Source organism: Anabrus simplex, chromosome 2, assembly GCF_040414725.1.
Source record: "Anabrus simplex isolate iqAnaSimp1 chromosome 2, ASM4041472v1, whole genome shotgun sequence".
NCBI lineage: Eukaryota > Metazoa > Arthropoda > Insecta > Orthoptera > Tettigoniidae > Anabrus > Anabrus simplex.
In genome coordinates, this window is record NC_090266.1 from 736,821,121 (window position 1) to 736,838,822 (window position 17,702).

Genomic DNA, 17,702 nt, shown 5'->3' on the forward strand with positions numbered 1-17,702 from the left:
AGCAATCCGTCTGACATTCCTATCAGGTGGTATGGCCTCGTTTAGTGATTATGCTTAACTTTTGGACACTAGTGTAATAAGCCTCAAATTTATGATACCTGGTCATAGCTACCTGTCTAACGATGCAGACTTTGGTCTGATTGAAATAGCCAGTCTCAAAAAACAATACATTTACTCAGCAGATTAGGTAGATATTTTCCAAGGGTGTAAGAAGAAAAAAAAAAGCCTTTCATTGTTCCCATAATGAAGAAAGACAACTTTGTGTCAACGGAGGTGCTACTAGACAGCACAGTGATGAGGAAAAGGGCTACTGATGGGCACCTGTTACATTGGCTGCAAGACAGATGGATGAAATTTGAATGGGCAGAGCCATTTTCCATGATGTTTATCGAATATGTGGTCTCAGTACCTCATCCCTGTATCCCCGAGCGTTGACAGTGTTGTGTTCCTTGGACCATCCATGGAGATGTGCAGGTCCGTACGGCCATTACACATGATGCCGCCCCACACCATGACGCCACCACCACCATACTGATCCCGTTCCACGATGTTCCTGTAATTGTATCTGGTACCCGGTTCTCTTCAGATTAATGTGTGACGAGAATCATTATGCAAACTGAAGTGGGATTCATCTGTGAAGTTGTGTGACATATGGTGTGTGAGTCAGCTTCTGTTTGTTCAGCAATCCATCTGACATTCCTATCAGGCGGTATGGTCTCGTTTAGTGATTATGCTTAACTTTTGGACACTAGTGTACTTGAAGATACAGGGTAACTGATTAATTTGTGCACGTGTTACCAGGGCTATAATACAATATAAATGTACTGTACAAGTACTACTGTTATTATTTAAAAACACAGAGCGTAACAGATGGATTGTTTTGTATGTGACAAGAGATACTGTTGTTATTTATAAACAAAATGTAACTGATGGATGGTTGTGTATTCTAAAAGAGTTGTATTTACAAATGCAATCTGCTTTACATCACGACACAGACAGGTCTTATGGTGATGTTGGGATAGGAAAAGGCTACGGGTGGGAAGGAAGCGACCGTGGCTTTAATTAAGGTACAGCCCTGGTCCGGCTCCATGGCTAAAGGGTTAGCGTGCTGGCCTTTGGTCCAGAGGGTTCCGGGTTCGACACCTGGCCGGGTTGGGGATCTTAACATTCATAGGTTAATTCCGATGTCTCGGGAGGAGGGGGGGAGGCTGGGCGTGTGTACGGTCTTCATCATTAGAAGTGATCATAGGTAGGGCCCCATCCTCACAGACACACAGTTCACCTATACGGTGTCCGTTCAAAAGACCTGCAACAGGCCCCTTCGGAGGCCACACGCCATTAATTATTATTATTATTATTATTATTATTATTATTATTATTATTGTAAGCTCCTTTGGTTGCACATTAACACAAATGAAAAAGAAGATGATAATAATAATAATAATAATAATAGGCAGAATAAAAATGTTTGAAAGCGATCAAACATAAACGAAAACCATATGCACATTTAGCACGAGAAAACAACTGTAACGATCAGGTTAAGCAACATGACGGCTAAGGAAAGGATAGTGGAAAGCGGTGGGACCATATCCAGATGGTGGAAAGGTATTGGCAGTGCTGATGAAGCAAAATCAATGGTGATTCAATTTCAAATACAATTTACTAGATTAGTAAGTTGGATGGAAATAACATCATTTGCAAAACTGACAAAATAATATTACACTAGGAAATCACAAAAATGATAATTGTACCTGGAGGTACACCTCAACGCCGTGCGTTTTAAATTAGCGCCTAAATGAACTCCTCTATTGGGAAAACAGTGAAACTTGAAACTACACCAACTTGGAACTTTAATCAGAAGATGTCACCACTAAAATATTGAGTAATTTCGTTATTGTGAAGTTTTCTAAACTGACCGAATTTCTCCCAGTTTTGTTAGCTATACATCAAGAAGTTTGGACATTTCTCCACAGGTGACACTACCAAAAAACTGTGATCATGCACCCTGGGGAAAAGTGAAAGAACTTATAATTTAAGGAAGTTTTTTATTTCTAGGTTTTTGTAACTGATTGATGTTCATTTATTTTTGGGTTGGCAATATTTCCTTCTACTTTCTGCCAGTTTTGAATCTGGCCAATGAAAAGTTTCTGTAATTAATTTTCAACCTATCACAGGCTTCTTGTTCAATTTTGAGTGTTACTTCTGAACTAAACCAATAAAATTGAGAGGGCGTGGCTAGTTTAGTCTTGAATGATCTCAAACCTTCCTTGAGGGTTTATAAACTGCGGCTTTTCACGTTTCTTGGCTAACTGATCAACGTCTATCTGAGTGTGTGTGTTAAGCAGGAGGCCTCTTTCGTCAGCAGCTAGAACATCTACAAGGTAATGGCCACATAACTTTATTCTTTCTCGCTACCTCCGTAGTTTAATCCCAGGTAAAGGTCCGAATCATTAACTATGTAACCTATTTTTCTAAAACGTAAATCATCTTTTGGGCTAATGTAAAAACTTCGCAAACCCTTTAATTGTAAATCGGGGATGGAGAGTGAATTACCCTCTCGAGCTCCCCTTCATCTTGGTTTGAGGTGACTATGTTTTATAACTGTTTTCCATTCTGTAATGTAGTAAAGTTTCTATACGAGTCACCTCAGTAGTTTGGGAATAGCCCCTATTTCATTGGCCTAAAGCCCTGTAGGTTTAAATTTTTCATTATCTTGGAGCGCTCTCTATGCCTCCATTCCTTTTGTGTTTGGGCCAGTTATTTAACCTGTTCTGTTTTCATGAAGGCCACATAGGTTGGGTATTAAATACTCCTGCATAAAGTTATTTTCAAATTGTAAGTTGTGCCTTGAGAGGACAGTGATTGTAAATTGATATTGCCTCGAGTAGGCTTGGAAAACTGAGAGCCTGTTCGTTCTTTTTCTAGTGTGTATAATTGTGTGTTGTGACTTACAGTGACAATAAAATAATTTACACAAGGAAGTGAACGTGTTCTCGTGGGATATTTATTTCTGTCAAATAAAATCGCATTTGAAAACGATAAAGTAACCCCTGGCAGATGAAAAGAATGCTGATTTATCTCTATCATTAAGTTCCTTCACCAAGTTCATTGTCTCAAAGCCAATGACTAGCTCCTCATTATGTCTCTGATTCTCAATAGAATGGTATGGAAATTTTAATAAAAGGGAATTTTCAATCACTTTAGGTTGTATAAATCCAGAAAGCAGCTGCTTTAACAGGTTCATCATTAGTTCTAGTAGTTTATGAATGTCTGGGGAAGCACTCTGAAGTGCAGAATTGAGATTCTCAAATAAAGGAATGACAGCATACTGAAAGGCACAGTATGAATTATTTAAGCCTGATGACAGACCATAAAAAAGTTTTCTTCAAGATTTAGAATAATGTACTTATTCTTTAGCACAGGAGTGTCAGATTTCGAGACGCATGCAAATATTTTGGGAGCGACCAATTCTGACGACACAGTAGCTTTCCTCTTTTTCGGTCTTTGGAACTACCATGCTCGGCTTTTGGGATCGTAAATGATGTTAAGCTAGTAGTTGATGCATACTGAGCATTAACAAACACCTCATCTTTAAAGAAACCCAGTAGTGGATCCCATGGCTCTAACAGACTTTGCAGACACCTTCCTAACATTAGCTATCTTGTGCAAACATGTTTCAGTATCTTCTTTTTTCCTTGTTGTGAAGCTATTAGAATTTCTTAAGGCGTTCGTTCCTCTTACAACTCTTTTCTAAATAATAGAAAATGTCGACTAATAGTTCATGAATGTTAACAGGCTAACTGCTTGCACCTTTCTCAGCAGCCACGTTAATCAAATGGCATGAGCAAGACAGTACAAAGACAGATGACTGTGCTTCCCTTAAAACAGCAGCAACTCCATTCTGCTTTCTAATCACAATTGGAGCATTGTCGGAACAGAACGCTACACAATTTTGAATTGGTATTTTCTAACACACTAACTGTGAAATTACCAAATTACCAATATTACGTCCCGTTGAATCACCCACCAATGCTGGAACAGACAACACTGAGCTAACTATTTTTTCCTGCTTTACCATAGAACAGGTGAAGATAATAGGGTAAAGCTTGGCATTACTATTATTGCTCCCATATGTAGCTCAAGAAAATGGTTCATGTTGCATGTAACCAACGAGTTCACTTCTTGAATCCGTAGACATTTCTTTCAAAGTGTGCGGTTTTCGTATGACCACAGCCATATATTTTTTTTGCAATTTCCGAACCTGGAAACAATTTCCTAAAAAGAGCACCAGCATGATCGCCAGCAGCTAACGGGATATTATGTTCAATTAAAAATGAAGTGAACAAGCATTCTGCTCTTACCATGTCAAGGTCGGCTCAAGAAGAGGTAAAAACTAATTATTTTTCTTACTGACATCCTCAAATTTTGTATTGAAACATGTTTAACAGATTTAATGTGATTTCTAATGCTGTTCTATCTCAATGAGAAACGTTTGTATCACACGAGCACATGGAACAGAATGCAAATGTTTCGCCTTCCGCGATCGTATAAAACAAGGAAATTCAGCAGAATATGCCTCCCTAAAAGATTGGTAATATCGTTTGTTAGTTGAACTCATTACGAACATCACTAAAAATACTAAATCACTTACAAATTCCACAAGTTTCAGAACAACTGCCAATGTTACTCATAACTTCATACCCACACACAAACAAAGCCTTTCAACTGCTACAAAGCATGACGCAGTTACTGAAGTTATATATAAATTCGCAGCCTACTACTTTTTCCTGATTTATTTTCTTCAAAATCACAGCCTGCTACTTGTTTGGGAATATCTCAGTGTACAGTGAATGAAGTAGTAGTTGAGGTCGAACAGGTGGCAAAAGAACGGTGATAACTCATAATGTGATTATCAATACATTTACTGGTCAAATTTCAGCTACTATCAAAAGTCAAATCCAATTTGAACGCAGAAAGCAAAACCAAGCACTGATATTCAAAATCCGTACAATAACGTTGTTCATCTATACAACCATAAAACACACTTAAAATCCGTACATTTTACGGAAAAACCAGAATACTTGGAGGTATGATATTATGATCTTTCTTAGTTTTAAAAGCTCCACACAAGCATATTCGTCTACAAATGTCATTCCACACCACCTCTCTACTGACACCTCGGAACATACCACTTAGCTGAGCAGCTCATCTTCTTACTCCCTTCCCAGCCGAAAGTCTGCTACATTTTAATGACACTACTCTATTGTCGGAAATCACCAAGAACAAACTGTGTTCCTTTCCTTTAGATTTTTTCCAGTTCTTGTATCAAGTAGTCCTGGTGTGGATCCCAAACATGGGAACTCCTTATATACCCTCTTCTTTACATCCTTACTACTGTACCGGTAAAAGAGCCCGACTCTCAGATTAAATGTTAAAGTAGCATGACTATAGTTCTCAGGGCGAAAAACTGGATTAATTGTAGCTAGGGCTCGGTACAGGAGGTAGGTCCTATCTACAGAAAAACTTTGACTCTGATTGCACAAGAGTTTATTCAAATAAGTCATGAATTGGCACATCACCTCTAAGTAGAAATGGATTGTCTTCCTCGTATTCCAATAGTATGGCTTGGGTTCTCCAGCTCACCAAGCCAAGCTGGTTGAAGCACGTTCCAGAAGACTCCAGGGATTCCAGGGACTCCAGATACTCCAGACAGAGGCAGCTGGACTGTCTGGATTGACGGCAAGTAGAGATGTCTCGAACTCTGAGGCCGGGGTCGAACCCCGGTGATCCAGGCAATGAGGCAATGAGACTGAGAGGATTGATGTTCCCAAGGTCACTAGTAGCACTGAGTCCACGAAAACCTTGGATGATCAACTTATAAGCAGAGTTTTTGATAATTGTACATCAAGACTTCCAACACTCCTAAAACGATATGAGTGGTATTAATAATTTTAGAGTTCATCACTAGGAAAATCCCCTTCCCTGAATAACTTTTGGCAACGAAAAATACAAGTCCCTTCTTGTGAAATTATAGTTAAACTCAAAGTTCATTACTGGCGAAGGTGCAAGTCTTTGCCTAAACTCGAATGAAAACACAAGTCCATTCACTTGGAAGTTTGAATATATTTAAAGTTAATCACTGGTGAAATTCATAAAGTCTTTGAGTGACCACTGACGGAAACACAAGTCCTTCCACATAAATAAATTCACTGACGAAATTTATAAGTCTTTTAAACCAACACTGGCAAATGTACAAGTCTTTGAGTAAATGCAAGTGAAATCCTAACTTTGTTTAGAGCCGTTGGAAAGTTAAAGTTCATCACTAGCAATGTTAATCAATCGCTGTCTATTAGAAGGATGAGATCCTCAACAGTCGCAAATATTCCACGTAAATAATACAAGTCCATTTCACGAACACTTAGAAAAATTCCAATCTCGAATACTCGTAAATAATACAAGTCCATTCAATGATCACGTAGAAAAGTTCTGGTCTTGAACACATGAAAATAATACAAGTCCATTCAGTGAACACTTAGAAAAGTTTCAGTCTCGAAGGCACGTAAATAATACAAGTCCATTCAATGAACACTTAGAAGAATTCTGGTCTCGAACCCATTTAAATAATACAAGTCCATTTCACGAACACTTAGAAAAATTCCAGCTTCGAAGACACGTAAATAATACAAGTCCAAACACTTAGAAAAGTTTCAGTCTCGAAGGCACGTAAATAATACAAGTCCATTTAATTAACACTTGTAAATATTCTAAGTTCATTTACGAAGAGTTAGAAAATTTTCTACAACACTCGAAGTCTTATGAGTCCACTTAGAGTACTTGGAAGAATCGTCTTCCCACACTTGTATAATGACAGAGTTCCACGATGATAGTAGCAGCAAGAGTGTCCCCGCTGACTACTCAGCTGAGACTGTGTGAATAGGCTACAGTAGGTCCTCCTTTTATTCAATCCGGGATGTCTACGTCATAATACGGTTTGATTGAATATCTCCCGAATCCCTCGATGGATTTGAATGAAACTCGAGCATTGGGACGTTTAGGTGATCCCAAAACAAGATGACATATCGCTCGATTCGCTAGCATCATTATTATAGAAATTTCAAAATTTTCTCCATCGAACTCTCTAGAACAAGTGACGTGGAATCCAGAAAATACCAGTCAAGGCTGGTAACACGTGTTGAGACGAGCGGGCGGTCTAGCTAGCCCCTGTGGCTACGTCACAGCTCACAGTCGTCATACACTCGCTAGCTGGTCCTCGCTGCTGGTAAACAAACCAGGCACACTCGGAACATTACGCGTGGTAAATAAACGTAACTTACGCTCAAAAAATACTTATGTACAGGTCGTAACCGGTACACTACAACCCCTAAATACCCTCATAAATAAATGAAGAGATCTCTAATCTTTATTAACTTGTTAATGTGATTACCCAATGAAGATCATTCCTTATATTAACACCTTGGAATGTACAGCAAGGATGGCAAACTTCAAAGGTGGTCATCAGTAGTGTGAATCTCAGAAGAGAAGGTGGGGAATGCGATATCTTGGGCAAATTATAATGTGCAACTTCAAACAACATCAATATGTTTTTCTATTCCAATGCGTTAAAAACAAAATAAATCACACACACTAATATAACTAAGTTGTTTTTCTTGCAGTATCTTCACAGTTGCTTCTTTCAACACAGAGAGATACTTCTCAGAAAAATGCTATTGATAGCAGATCTCAGAACAAGTTAACATTTTTAGTTTTCTCCACCAGGAGACCACTCGAAGTCCTTGTAATCATATTCGGTCAAACATCAGTGTGATTCTTGTGAACAATACTGAATATTCGCTCAGCTGAAGCACTGCTGTGAATGAGGTATCCCTAAAACGGCAAGTTTTGCTTCAGAAAGAGCTGAATATTTGATGTTTCCAGAAGCTTTTCCTGCTTTGAAATTTTTGCCCAGGCTACATCCACTGTTTCACAATTTGAAATGTCTTCATTTAATGGATCTGCTCGTTAGGATGCAAATTCCACTTCCAGCTTGTCTCGGTCAGTGTTCTCAATTATGTTTTGAAACAATCCAACAAAAATACAAAGCATTGATGAAAAGGAAGTAGTTGCTCTCAGTGAAACATCCATTACTTCTGCATACTTCACCACAGTTATAAAAAGGGAATTTGTTCAAAATGTAGTTGCATGCTGTAGTAAAGAAATTTCTTACCACTTTGAAGAACTGCTTCAAGTCATCTTCAGATAAACCGCCAGCTTCACTTCCTTGCGTAATGCGCTGTCTTGTTGTAACTCCAGTCAACAGGTTGTCATTTTTCTCACAACTACTGCTACTGAACTTGATATCAGTAATGCATTTCAAACTTACTTGCAACTACTATACAATCTATTCAGCTTCACAAACTTCACCATTAAATCAATCAACAATCCATTCATTTATCTGACCACTTTATACATGGAGGGAGCTTCTACTTGAACATGTTGATGTACTTTGTGAAAACGGGGAGTGTGTTCTTTAGAAATAATGAGTCAAGTTTAGTGGCACCATTTTCCACTGCTGCTTTCACTACAAGAAATTTGCTGTTACTGGTTTCTTCGAATTGACTTTTTCACCAACATGAAACAACAATTTCAATGGCTCCCATTGTTCTAATTCCCAGCTTATTGAATCAATGAGAGAGAACCAATTTGCCCTGACATGTTTCAAGATTTTTCTGACTTTTGACCTCAGGTCCACTCAATTTATTTTTATTTTTTTATTTTTTCTTTTCTTTTTTTTTTTACAATTTTCTTTACATCACACCGACACAGATAGGTCTCATGGTGACAATAGGATAGGAAAGGGCAAGGAGTGGGTAGAAAGCGACTATGGCCTTAAAGCAGGTACAGCCCCAGCATTTGCCTGGTGTGAAATGGGAAACCATCTTCAATGAGGTCTGAATACACTATCTCCCAACTGTAAGTCGACAGCTATGTGCCCAAAACCACACAGCCACTTGCTTGGTCAGGTCCACCTATTTCGTGATACTGTATATCTTCATTTGCTTTTTTTCATCTGGAGCTTAACATAACCACAAAGACACACACGAGATGCTGTCCGTTGGTACAATTATTTTATTCACATCTATTTACAAATTAAACACACACATAACCTTAATCACTGCTGTCACAAACAAAACACTCACATCACAAAGCTGCCATTTTAAAACACAGTTGAAACAGTTGACTACCGACTGCCTACATCGGCATGTCAGTTAACCACAACACGTGTTCACCAGTGAAATTCCTGCTAAACAATAACTCCTGCTTATGATCAAGACCATCTCCTTATATATGTGCCTGGCCAGGCTTCTAGAAAGCTACATTACAAAATATACCTTCTCGAAAATTCGATAGTGCGCAATACATAGATAATAATGTACAGAATATTCTCCATCGTTCTCGTCTACCTATACCATTCTGGAAGTTACAGCGTGTTTCACAATTATGGATTGCAAATTATATATACAGGTAAGATTGAATTATATACAGGTTCTTACATTAATTTAACTGATATAATAATAATAATAATAATAATAATAATAATAATAATAATAATAATAATAATACAAATACTAACTGGATGTAACACTTCATAGCCATACATACAAGTAGTAGTAATAATAATAATAATAATAATAATAATAATAATAATAATAATAATTTAATTATTATTGCTTGTTCTTGCATTATTTACGCATGGTTGAGTGAATATGGTTTTCAATTTACATCCGTTTATCGCACTTGAGTCAATATCCCCCCTATAACTTGAATCAATTTCCACACTTTGTCATACTCTCTCGGTCCTCACCATTTAACTACACACAGACTACCTCGGTCATACAGCCCTCCTATTGGCACTGTTGAAGTCCAAAGTTTGCAGCCCGACGGTTCCATCGGGGACCACCACCTTCCCATGGTGGGTCTGCTGGGTCCGGTCAACGGTGTTTTCGTTCCCGGTGATGGTGATCCACAGGTTCTCCTGTGGCATTCGAAGCTCTGCTGGCTTTCCCCTTGTTCGTACCTTTGTGTTCTGTCAGGGGCACCCTCTTTTGTTAGTTGTCGGTTCGGACCCCATTGGTTCTCTGCCTCCTAGAGGGGGTCCCACTGGTTGTGTCATTGCCATCGCTGCCTCCATCTCCTGGGACATTGTCTGAGCCTCCCCATAGTTCTGCTCCATGCTGAAAATCCTCCCTGGACAGTTTACAGTGTCGTGGAGCTTACTGCGGCTGTCGAGCGCCTTGCTCTTGGTGTCATACTGGTAAGGACCATTCACCGTCACGCCGTCTGGTTGTTCGGTCTCAGCGTCGAATATCCGCGGCGTTCTATCGGTGCGCTGAGTCCTCTCTGGCAGCCACACTCGGTAGTCAGCTCTCGGTTGGTGGACACTGCCGCGCCCGCTGAACTCTCCCACAGCTTCCTTGAGGTCGAACATGACTGCATTGTACTTCCATCTCTTGCCCACGAAGTCCAGCGATCGGGTATTCGTCTCCCTCTTCTGACGTCAATCCGGTCTTGAACTGGGCCCAGATTTTCTCCTTCGAGTTTTCCAAACTGGGCCTCGATGTTCTCCTTGAGTTCTCCTAACTGGGCTTCGCTGTTTTTAGCCAAGGAAATTAACTGTTTAAACATCACCACGGTCCTCTGGTTGTTCTTCATTTTCAATTCCAATGGATTATAATAATCCTGTTGTGGTCACCAGTTAACATATCCACAAAGATGCACACGAGATGCTGTCAGCTGGTACAAGTATTTTATTCACATCTATCTACAAATTAAACACACACATAACCTTAATCACTGCTGTCACAAACAAAAGACACACATCATAAAGCCGATATTTTAAAACTCATGGAGATTACAACCTTGAAACACAGTTGAAACAGTTGACTACTGACTGCCTACATCGGCATGTCAGTTAACCACAACACGTGTTCACCAGCAAAACTCCTGCTAAACAATAATTTCTGCTTACGATCAACACCATCTCCTTATATGTGCGTCTGGCCAGCCTTCTAGAAAGCTACATCACAAAATATGCCTTCTCGAAAATTCGCGAGTGCCTAATTCATAGATTATAATGTACAGAATATTCCCCATCGTTCTCGTCTACCTATACCATTCTGGAAGTTACAGTGTGTTTCACAATTATGGATTGCAAATTATATATGCAGGTAAGAATGAATTATATACAGGTTCTTACATTAATTGAACTGATACAAATGTCTACATACAGTGCATTTTTCATGACATAACTTCACAACAACGTGATCGTATCATAATAATAATAATACAAATACTAACTGGATGTAACACTTCATAGCCATACATACAAGTAATAATAATAAAAATCATAATTATAATAATAGTCAAGCTTCTTTCAAGGAAGAAATATATGACTGCTAACAATGTCTCCAATTTGCACTTGCTTCCAATGTTTTAGTATCCTTCTGGGCAGTGAAGTGAAGTAGGTGACAGATATAGCTTCACATAACCATTGAAGGATTCTAATTTGATGCACATTTGAACAGCACACTTTTTTTAAGGATTCAAACACTGGAAGTTTTATTTGCTATTGGCATGGTTGAATAGGATAAATAAGAACCAACTGCATTTTGTTAGGTACAAGATTAACTTTTGAGAATTTGGGTGTGTGACGATGATTGTAATGAGGTAGGGTGAGGGTGAAATCCGGTGTTGGCACATAGCCGATTCCTGTCATACAACATCAAGGCGTCTGCTCAAGAACTAAGTCTCTATCTGACAGACAAATCACCATCAAGATCATCATAGGCCCTCACTCCACTCGAACAATGTGGAGAGGTTTGGAATTGAACCCAGGCATTTGGCACGTAATCTAGTGATTAAATTGCATACCATCAACTCTCCTATCCTGCTGGCTATCATTCTCATGGTGAAATTCCTTCCACCTGTGGGACTCAACTGGCTAACAATGGTGTCAGACCATAAAGACTTGATGCCTTAATGATCATGGCCACCAGTGTCTGGAGAGGAAAGTCTATTACTGCTTGAACAACCACTGTCAGTTTTGGGCTCTTCCTCTTCCTCTCCATCAAAATCTGTATATCCATCCAGCATATCGTCATGGACTTCTGTGTCATCCCCGTTTTATTTCTGCATTATTATGTTCTATAACATATTCGTAAACTCCATATCCTCAATTCCAATTGAATTTCTATATTCAGCATGTCACAACTTTGTCTATAATACTTTGACTACATTTGTAGGATTAATTCTCCTCATTATGTTAATGTACATAGTTTACAGTGTAACTCACAACCAAACACTCTAAGAGCCGCACTTGTAATGTAGCTTACTCATTGATGCAGATACAACATGCCACTCTCTAATGGCGTTAGTAGGCAACTGCTAAGTTTTGCATGGAAATGTCACAGACTACTCTTTTTGTGATGAATGGTCTGTATTCTAAGCATGTTTTCATGCAACTCACAGTGTTTGAGGTTAAGAATGTCTATTGTAAGGATATTTTTGTTCAAAATGTAATATGTCCATTAATTGGGGAATTCCTTTTCCAAAATTTTAAGCAGAAGATTGGGGTTCATCCATTACATGAATAAATGCAGTGTGTAGGCATAGGAGTTGCAAATTCACCATTTACCGTTATGTAGGTGCAAAAGTCATGCGTTCACCATTATAATATGGGAGGTTCTCACATACCGGGACTCCTTGGTTTTTTTTTTTGGTTACAATATGAGAGTATATATGGCACCTTACTGTCAGATATATTTGTAGTAACAATTGATCTCTTGCCTTGCAGACCTCTGTATATCATAAATGGGAATCAGATGACAAATGCAACAAAACAACATCAAAGGTGTATAAAAACTGAAAATAATTTAATGTTCACTCATGATAATGGACTGTCACAATGCAGTGCTGGAAACACAGCTGTTCCTTACACAAAAACTTGCAATAAATGCAGTCTTTACATACAGGAAATAAGCAGTTTGTACTTCCTTCAAAATTGTTTTCCAGTATATTTTGAACATGATAAAAAAAAATCTAATAGCTCAGGGAGTGGAGTACTGCCTTTCTAAGCCCAAGGTGGTAGGTTTAATTCCAGCACAGTCCAGCGGTATTTAAAGGTGCTAAAATATGCCAGCCTCATAGTCAATGTTATTGATTTTACACCCCACTAATTACTTTTATGATTTTCAAAGAGCCAAACTCATGTCAGACGTTTTTTACTGGAACATACAAGAATTCCTGCAAATCAAAATTCTGGTACCATGGCATCTCCAAAAACCATAAAAGTCGTTAGTGAGATATAAAACAAATAATACTATTATTAGGTATACAAGTGTACCAGAAAGTTTATTTAGGAGTCTGAAAGAGAAAGCGGAATTTTCAGCATGAAATACTAATTTAACTTTATGACTTAAGTCTTCTAAATAGGCTGCAGACTGCAGCTGGCTGGATCATGCATGAACAAAACACTTAGCAAAAGTAAAATGTACCAACAAGTCTCTCATATAACTTCATGAAAACAAACAAGAATAATTAGGATGAATGGAGACCACATTTGTTAACATTTCAATGGAAACTACCATAATACTATTGACGGGCATCATTGGTAACTATGAAACATAAACATAAATTGCACCAGTATCATTCAAATGGCATGATATACAACGAATCCAGGCCATAACATCACATATCATTACCAGATGGAAAAAAAAAAAAGTACATCTTTCATCTTCATTGACATATATGAAGGCAAACAGTATCAGAGAGGTGGGATCATTACAAAGGGAGAATTAATTATAGCAGCAAAAATGTAGTAAAGACTTGTAGCATCAAAACAAAATTGTCATAAAAGAAAAGGAAAAGGTGAGAAACTGGATGTCGGTTATGTACCAAAATTAATTAAAGCTGCTCACCCTTAATAGCATCATCTAGGAAGGACTGGACTTCATCCATAGTATTGGTATCCATTGAAATTGCAAATTGAAATTCCCCATGGATTGGGGTAAACATATCCCGAAGTAGGGCACGTCTTTCGCAAAGGGGTTTTTTAACCAGAGGCTCATTGTTCAGCAGCAATAAGTCAAAAGCGAAGATGCACACCTGCACCTTAATTTCCGATGCTGCCGTATTCTGTGAACAATAGATTCTTGTGATTACATCTATGGATAAAATATTGGAAACAAAAATAGCACATCCAAATGCACAAAAATTAAGTATGTAAAACTAAATTAATTAAATAAATAAATATGCAGACTATTTTAAAATCCATAGTTGCTATGGTTAAAGACCATAACGGGACACATGGCCCAATACTTGGAAGGAAGATGATAATGATGGCAGAAGAAAAGGAATAAAAAGGGGAACAATAAATTGAGCCCATTTCCCCATATCATTTGAGGTCCAGAGATGTGGCTAACAGTTTGCAATTGAAAGTAAGAAATCAACTGAGCATCATGGAATAATGCAATATCACCAGCACAGTCTCTGATAATTCAATTACTCAAATCCCAGTCCATTTTAGCAGAAGCTTTTAAATAAATGTATTCTTAAGGGATTAAGGAAGCCAATATAAACAGCAATAATTTGCAACAGAAATTATTTTATTTATTTATTTATTTGTCTTTAATAGTGCTGAAGAACATGGGAGCACATGGACTGTCAATGACGGAAAAGAGCTAGGACAACATGGTGCTAAGTCCACGTCAGGATTGAATTATGTGAAAGACATATATTGCTTTCTTAATACGGGGAAGTATCAAATAACGGTTGATGCAGTTTGAATAATTTCATAATGTTGTTGGTAATGACAATTGTCATAACATAGGAATATGCTTGAAAACGACTATAAGAAATTATCCCAATATGACGATGTGGGAGGAAGCCAAATCACCAGTGCATCAGTGGTTCATATCATCCTCTGCTGAGAAGAGTTGGGAGCGGCATCTGCTAAATACTGGTCTTAATGTGGATATACAAGTGCACATCAGGCCATTGTTGTAAAAAATTGGTGTCCTCAAGGCTTAGCGAGCACGCTGAACTGAGCGTTTCATAGCCACTACAGACCGCTTGGACGATGACAAAAATGTCAAAGAAGTAAGGAAGTTAAATACATGCAAAACAGAGACCAGGCATCTGATTAATATACAGTATTTTCTAAATTAACAGGGAAGTATTACTTTTGAATGTGGCCGTACATATACATTTGTTCCTTTTCTCTATTTGCTAGTAGTTTAATTTCTCTTTCAGGAATGTAGACTGTACTCTAAGTATGCTTTCTTTATTTTACGTTTAACATGTTCAAAACATAATGAAATTTATAAGAACGTGAAGAAGAAGTTAGGATCCTCCAGAAATAAATGGATTATTATGAGTTGGTAATTTTATCTTTGGGTCTAAGGGAGGAATAAATCTTCTAAAATTATACATTTTAGAAATCATAATTCGGGAAGCAATGTCTTAACAATGCGACCATATGAGTGTTGTAATTTACTGCTCAGTGGATGTAAACATATATCTTTTAAAGTATTTCCTGTTTAATTGATAAATCAAGCCATTTGATTCATACCATGATTTAGAAATACTTGTGCTGTGAAATAAAGGGATCTTTTAAGTTAATTAAGGGAATGTAAAGTCATCTGTATCAGGTAGTTTCAAGTAAGTGCACAGTAATGATTTATTTGGGAACATATTGCTACATGAATATAACAGTATATTTGGAACAATTACAACTCATGACAGAGTGATAGTAGAATGAAGGATATGTTATTGATTTGGGTCATAGTCCTCAAATATGTGCACAGTCAGAAGTAATATAGGATCTTCATAGATGAAATTATATTACAGTTGTCGACACCAATGGAATTTATATATGATATGAATAGTGCTTAGGATCTTAGCGCATTGTCAGTGGATAACGGAGTCGTCTAGCTACAATAATGAGTGTATTTAAACGAGATGTACCAAGTGTAATAGTGCTTATGCTGTGTAAAAGAATCTGCACGGTAATGGTGTTTACTCATCACAAAGGAACGTTCAATCATTACAATGTAATACAGATCTTATATTTTTCTTATATCTCACAGTGCCGTTTGTATTTGGAAAATCTTCTCAACTGCAAGTACTTATTCCTATGCATGGTGTAGATGCATTAGCAGAAACGTTACTTAGAGGAAATTTCAGGAGTGGAGACCAGGAGCATCCTAGCTGCACTTAATTGTGGTCATTACTGCATTTTTATTCTATGTGGAAAAAGAAATGGGTTTTTATATCAGATAAGGATTACATGCCAGTCTACAGTATTTGACTATGTTCTGTAGGCATGCAGATGTGCGTTTATTTGTTTTTCTTTTGGCTTTGTATGCCATGGGCTTTTCATTTCATCATCTATTACTTGTATAAGCATGCGTTTTCTTTTGCATATTTCAAGTTACAAGACAGGTTGAGTAATGTTGTATTTGTCTTCGCCATTGTGGGCTTGTAACTATGGTACAGTGTGCTGATTTGTGGTTGGAATCTCTTTCAAGGTTTTGGAGGTTAATTATGTTTAATTTTCTTGTACTATGGCTTTTCTTACTGCAAAGAGGAATTAAACTAAGATCATGATTGGATTTATGTGCAATGAGGCAACCTGGAAATAAATAGAAAATTAATAGATAGGAATAAATTTAAAATAAATAAATAGTAATGTACAAATGAATCTGTGAGTGATTTGTGGTGGGGGTTACTGTAGTCACACCCTAGTTCATGAACCACAGGCAATGGCTAAGTAGCCAAGTAAGTGGTCCTGAGAGTTGGGATACCAGTTGCTATGGAATGGGAGTGGACATCTGTGACATATTTTGAGTCATGGTCCTCCTTGTGCTCAGGCGACTAGTACTATACAATTCACCTGTGGTTCCTAACCCATTAGATCAGAGATCCTCACTGGGATTATGTGTAAGTAAGGGTAGTATCCTGCTTCACAGAATTATCACCAAGGACACTCAGAATATTTTAAGCAAGCCTCGGATCTATGGCAGTAACAGAGTCCCACTTCAATTTGACAGGTGAGGGACTCATTGGAAACAACCTGGCGAATGAAATGGAATGCGATGGGAGAGCTATCAATATTAACGGGGCTTATGGAAGAAACAAAGTAGAACTGGCTGAGTCAGCAAAGAGGATGCATCCGGATGTGTTATGAGTTAATATTCGGGTAAGGGGAGATAACGAGGAAGAGATACGAGATTATAATATGTAATTGACAGGTGTTAAACGGGAAGGGCATAGTATGGGGTAGGACTGTTCTGTTAGGCACGTAAATGAGCGAATGATATTGGTAAATTTGGCAGTTGGAGGAATCAGGACAAGAACTGTCTCAGTGTATTCAACATGTGAGGGTGCAAATGAGGATGAAGTTGAAAATTTTATGAAGCTCTGTGTGATAACATAGTCAACGGCAAGGATAGGTTACTGCTAACAGACAATTTTAATGCGAGAGTTGGAAATAGAACAGAAGGATACGAAGGGGTGATTGGTAAATGTGGGGAAGATGTGGAAGCTAGTAGGAACGGGAAGAGTCTGCTTTCTGTGCTGCTATGGTATTAGCAGTTACGAATAAATTCTTCAAGCATAAGGCTATTTGCCGCTACATATGGCGACTT

The 17,702-nt window shown here is 38.1% G+C and overlaps 1 protein-coding gene across 3 annotated transcripts in view; it reads right to left on the reverse strand.

Moving 5' to 3' along the window:
• DNAlig1 (DNA ligase 1) overlaps nucleotides 1–17,702 on the reverse strand; it is a 719,906-nt gene that overhangs the window by 105,978 nt on the left and 596,226 nt on the right. For all 3 annotated transcript variants that reach the window (XM_068225852.1, XM_068225851.1, XM_068225853.1), the window contains one exon: nucleotides 13,974–14,190. In XM_068225852.1, coding sequence (XP_068081953.1) covers nucleotides 13,974–14,190 — 217 coding nt within the window. The remainder of the gene's footprint in view (nucleotides 1–13,973; nucleotides 14,191–17,702) is intronic.